The 5,276-nt window shown below is 35.9% G+C and overlaps 1 protein-coding gene across 2 annotated transcripts; it reads left to right on the top strand.

The window, feature by feature from the left end:
* Nucleotides 1-909: 909 nt before the first annotated feature.
* On the top strand, nt 910-4,874 carry LOC111392846 (cleavage stimulating factor 64-like). 2 transcript variants are annotated; one of them, XM_023018239.1, is made up of 7 exons: nt 910-1,123; nt 1,250-1,327; nt 2,474-2,512; nt 2,653-3,156; nt 3,248-3,340; nt 4,297-4,473; nt 4,573-4,874. In XM_023018239.1, exons 1-7 carry the CDS (start codon nt 1,031-1,033, stop codon nt 4,696-4,698), a joined length of 1,110 nt encoding a protein of 369 aa, XP_022874007.1. In that variant the 5' UTR covers nt 910-1,030; the 3' UTR covers nt 4,699-4,874. The 2 variants fall into 2 exon arrangements, with proteins under 2 accessions (XP_022874007.1, XP_022874006.1); XM_023018238.1 differs by having other exon boundaries at nt 911-1,123; nt 2,593-3,156.
* Nucleotides 4,875-5,276: the final 402 nt, after the last annotated feature.

Consider the following 5,276-nt stretch of genomic DNA (forward strand, 5'->3'; position numbering starts at 1 on the left):
TTTTAAGTGATTCTATGGATTTCGTGAATTTTTTGTAGATTTATATAGAATTAATGAGAGTCGTTCGTAGATTTTCATAGACTTTCATTTTGAAACTTTTACAAATTTTTGTAGAATTCAAATTTTTTTTGAAAGCTTTCATTTGAAATAAAATTGAAGTGAATCTAGTGTAATAATGTGAGCTATATATATATATGAATGATCTACTAAACATCGGTAATTAGCTTATGTTAAGCACAAGACATGACACATCATTTAATTGATAAATCATTAAATACATTGAACCTACCATTAACTTATTCACCTATTAAATAATGTGTCATGTCATCGTTGCTTAACATAAAGCTTATGTTAAGCACCGATGATACCGATTATCATTAATTTATTCACTAATTAAATTGTGTGTCATGTCAAATTCTACTAGTTAAAATAAAGTTCTTCAAAAATCTTTGAATTCTACGAAATTTATAAAACTTTTAGGGTATGTTTGATTACGTTTATTTTTCATGAAAAATATCAATTTTCTATTGAAAGTAGTGTTTGATTGTTATTTTTTCATTAAAAATATGCATAATTTTTTTTTATTTTTAAGGATTTGTTTTCCTCAAAATATGAAAAGCATTTTTTTTCTAGGTGCTAATCAAACACTCTTAGGCCATGTTTGGTACCCATTTTTTAAAATACATTTTTCTCTCTCTTTTTTCTAACCACATATTTTTTATTAAAATAATATTACACGTAAATCTAAAAAATTTCCTTATTTTTTAATCACACGTTTAATATCAATTTACTATTCTAAAATATATTTTTACATAAAAATGGTTCTCAAATACCCCCTTAAAATAAACTATTACTAATTTCATACAAATCTATGAAATTAATAGAAATTATCACTTTAAAAAATTCTTTCAAAACCTTCAAAAATTGAATACACCCTGAGCTCTAATTTGAAGCATCGACTCTCTGTACAGTATATCGTGTTCCAATCGTCATCCCTACTCTCCCTCTCCCTCTGTGTGCGGGAAGAATAATGGCTGGGAAGCAAGTAATGGGCGACGGCGTACCGTCGAGCCTAGCCGGAATGTCCAAAAACCAGCTTTACGACATTATGTCTCAGATGAAGGTACGTTGCTGATGCGTCGCACGCCAATTTTGCTGCATTTTTACATTTTTTTTTTCTTTTTAAAATTTTAAGAACTGATTCTTTGGGAAGAGGAAAAATATTGAATTCTGGTTTTCCTTGCCACAGGCACTGATAGCGCAGAACCAGCAACAGGCGAGACTAGTTCTCATTCAAAATCCGGCATTGACTAGGGCTCTTTTTCAGGTTTCTTTCTATCTTAGAGTTTTCTTTTTCAATTCCTTTTTTATATCTTGGATTTTATATATGATGCCTTGGTTTCTTTGTCTGTTCTTTGCTTCTTGTTTCTGTAAAGTAAGGTTTTGTTGTGTTTAATTATATTGTTTAAGTAATTTTTTTTTTTTAAATTTTACAAAACTCACAAATAAATAGTTCATATGCTCTATTGACTATAAAAACAGGGTTCGCTGTTTTATGGATATGGTAGAGAATAACACAATTATTCCACTACACGAAAGCATGTCAAAACATTTCATAAGAAGGGGCAATTGGGAAGGTGATGAAGGGGGGAATCATTCGCATAGAATATATACTCCAAAATTTGAATCATTCTCTTCCTACGCACTCAGATGATGCTATACTCATTAACTACACTAGTGTTCTTCATGTTATTATTCTGGTGTAAAAAAAGGACATAATTCTACCATGATACATGAGAGCATGTTAACGCACTTCATTAGCAGGGGCAAAGGAGGGAAAGGACAGGGAAGAGGGTTACTTTTGTATTAGAGAAAGATTGTGGCTTGTATTTGATGTTTAACTGACTTCATCAAACTTACAATTTTGACTAATCTAATGTTTGACACATTCCATATCCAGCACTTATCTCTTTGCCCCTGTTCGAGCTCCATTTTAATGTAATTTTTGGAGAAAATGTGTTTTGGAATAGTTATTTTTTGGAGAATGTGTTGTTTAAAAATAAGAAAAAGTTTTGAGTTTATGTATAATATTATTTTATTGAAGAATGTGGTTGAAAATAAGAGAGAAAAATGCATTTTCAAAGTAATGGAGCCAAACAAGGCTTAATATAATTTGGAGCGACACTGACATACAGATATTTGACATGATGACTCGTGATAAGCAAATTACAGTTGATTAAAATAATTTGGGATTGTCTTGATGGGCTGTAGACTTGAGCACGTTATTTCAATTTATTGACTACTTTTTTAATCAACAATCAGTTCTCTCTCTCTCTCTGTTTTTTTTTTTTTTTTCCTGCACATACATTGACATAAGAATTCTGGACATATATTTTGTTAAATATTAGGTTTCACATTAAAGATTGTTTTTTCAGCTGCTGGTATATTTACTATATATCTCGTCTTTCATTAGGCGCAAATCATGCTTGGAATGGTGCAACCCCCTCAAGCAGTATGTTATTTTTAATTTTCATGCATACCTTAATATTTATATTGCTGCACTGTAGTGTAATAATTTAGCTACCGCTATAGGTTCCAACTGTTTCATCAAGGGCAGCACAAAATTCTCACCCATCACCACTGTCTACGCAGCAGCCCAATATTCAGCCGGCTTCATCATTTCCTGGTCAAATTCGTCAGAACCAGACGAGGAAGCTGCAGTTGAGCCAAACTGTAATATCAGGAACATCTGTGTCTATTCCTACCCCAGTCCCTCAATCCCAATCTATGCCATCACAACCCTTCCAATCGGTACAACAGCCCAAGGGACCTATTGGTGCCCAATCAACATCAATGTTACTGCCACAGTCCTCTCAAGTTCCTAACATCTCTCAACTACCTCATCATTCTGCTCCACATCCACCATCTCATCTCCATGCCCCGATGCCCTCGGCCTCCACTCAATCACAGCAGCCTATGCAGAATATGGGACCTCAGTATCCGCCTTCGCAACCACCACAGCAAACGCCATTGCCAACTTTATCAAGACCACAAATTTCAAGCTTTGGTCATCAGGTTCACCCTCAATTAGGGCCAAATATGGGTTTCCAGCATCCTGGTGGACCACCGTTGCATCATTCACAACACGCGTTTCATGTAAGCTAGAGAATGCAGTTAACTAGCTAAATATTTATCCTTGTGGCTATTTACTGACCTGGTTTTGCACTTTAATAAATACTTGTTTCAGTCTGGAAACAAGCCTCCTGCTAGCATGGTGCCTTCATTTCCACAGGGGCAGCCTTCTTTTCCAAGTCATTCTTTGCTGCCATCACTTTATCAGGTATGCCTTTTGTATTGTATTGGGCTCAATGCAAATGCTGAAGTAGCTTCAATTTTCTCTTTCTGGATATAACACTGACCTCCTTAATTTGGTTACTTTATGAACCTTTTACTTATACTAGTCTAAACAAATCAAATCTTTCTGCAAAAATTTAAATTCAGTTATAGATGCAAGTGTTTCTGTACTCCATCTGCATAACATGGATGTCTGGGGATAAACCCTCATGTTGGAGTCAGTTTTTAGTGAGTAATCGATGTTAATTTTCTCAAGAACCAAGTAAAGCCTTTATCGTTAGAAGGCCTTGAACTTCCCAACAGAAGTTTCTATAGGAAAGGTGAAGGGACATAAGGACAGATAGGGAAAAAAACTATTTGCATGAAAAGATGCCAAAGCTATCAAGGCTTGAAGCTCTTAAAACTCAGAAAAATGATAGAATGAATTGAGCAAATTTAGCATGCCTGTTGATTTTTCAGCCTCTCTCATCAAGATTACAGAATAAATGAAGATTTGGAGTAGGGGCATTGATGAAGTTTTAAAAATTACAGAGGGGGCATTGGAAAGAAAAGATAAGCCATGCTCGTGAGAATAGGCATTGACTTAATCTCTGTCTCCGTTCTTGGCAAACACTTTACATAATCAATTTTATCGTCTTTGCCAAATCTGTTATTTTGATATGGGCCACATCCTTATAAGCTTTTAATATCAGTTAGATAAGTGATGGTTGACCTTGTTCTCACAGAATTCGAAAATGATTCCAGTTTCATGGATAATTTCTTAGCCTACTTATGCATTATCACCTAAGAGAATTTTGTTTAACAGCTGCTGTGTGCTATAATTTTCACAGCAATAAAATATCTTTTTCAATGTTGGATCAGCCTTTTGGTATTTATTGAAGTGTTCCTTCATGATTCTATTGGTGTGCAAAATGCAAGCTTGCTCAATCTTATGCTCCCCAGGGTGGAGGTCCACAATTAGGAATGGAATTCAGTCAAGCCGGAAGCACAGAGCAAACAGATAGAGGATCCCCGTGGATACCTGGTTTACCTGAGAATGCAACAGGAACACAGCTTCCAGGACCACCCGTGTTCCCTGGTCAGCTAGGCCCCGGCAATCAGCCTCCTCCACTGCCATCAGTATGTTGTGATTTCTAGATTTATACACTAAGCTCTGAAAACGGAGTTTGGGGTTTCCTCTCTGACGTGCAATCTAAACTAAACTTGGTGGTTGTGCAGTTGAGTCCCGAGATGGAGAAGGCATTACTTCAGCAAGTTATGAGTCTCACTCCAGAACAGATTAATATGCTTCCCTCTGAACAAAGGAATCAAATTCTTCAGTTGCAGCAAGCACTGCGTCAATGATAAGTTTTGCAGTTTTTGTTATCATTGTTGTTGCCCTGATGGAAATGCGACCTCTAGCTTTTCGTTTAACCAATTGATTGCATAATTTTAATGTTATTTACCCATTTTATTCTTCAACCAACCAATTAATTTTACATAATTTGGGGTCATCACCAAAGTGGGGCCTTAGGCGATCATCTACTTGACCTATACTTAGGGCCGCCACTGCAGCAGTCCCAACTCAAATGTGGACAGATGTATCAGTAGACTTTATTGAAGGATTACCACTATCAAACGAACATATGATCATCACGGTAGTTGTAGATCGCCTAACAAAGTATGCTCACTTCGTGGCCTTAAAACATCCATTCACTACAATCATTATTGCCAAAGCATTTGTTTCCAATGTGGTTCGTCTCCACGGCATTATAACATCCATTGTTAGCGATCGGGACAAGGTGTTCATAAGCCAGACTTTATTGAAGGATTACCACTATCAAACGAACATATGATCATCACGGTAGTTGTAGATCGCCTAACAAAGTATGCTCACTTCGTGGCCTTAAAACATCCATTCACTACAATCATTATGGCCAAAG

This window comes from Olea europaea, unplaced genomic scaffold, assembly GCF_002742605.1.
Source record: "Olea europaea var. sylvestris unplaced genomic scaffold, O_europaea_v1 scaffold990, whole genome shotgun sequence".
In the NCBI taxonomy this organism is placed as follows: Eukaryota; Viridiplantae; Streptophyta; class Magnoliopsida; order Lamiales; family Oleaceae; genus Olea; species Olea europaea.

What these genes read in the sequence shown, in the direction of transcription:
- LOC111392846 (XM_023018238.1), top strand. Translation starts at nt 1,031, where the DNA reads ATGGCTGGGAAGCAAGTAATGGGCGACGGCGTACCGTCGAGCCTAGCC. An exon ending in ACATTATGTCTCAGATGAAG is followed by an intron (nt 1,124 to 1,249) that starts GTACGTTGCTGA and finishes TCCTTGCCACAG; the next exon opens with GCACTGATAGCGCAGAACCA. An exon ending in ATTCACAACACGCGTTTCAT is followed by an intron (nt 3,157 to 3,247) that starts GTAAGCTAGAGA and finishes TACTTGTTTCAG; the next exon opens with TCTGGAAACAAGCCTCCTGC.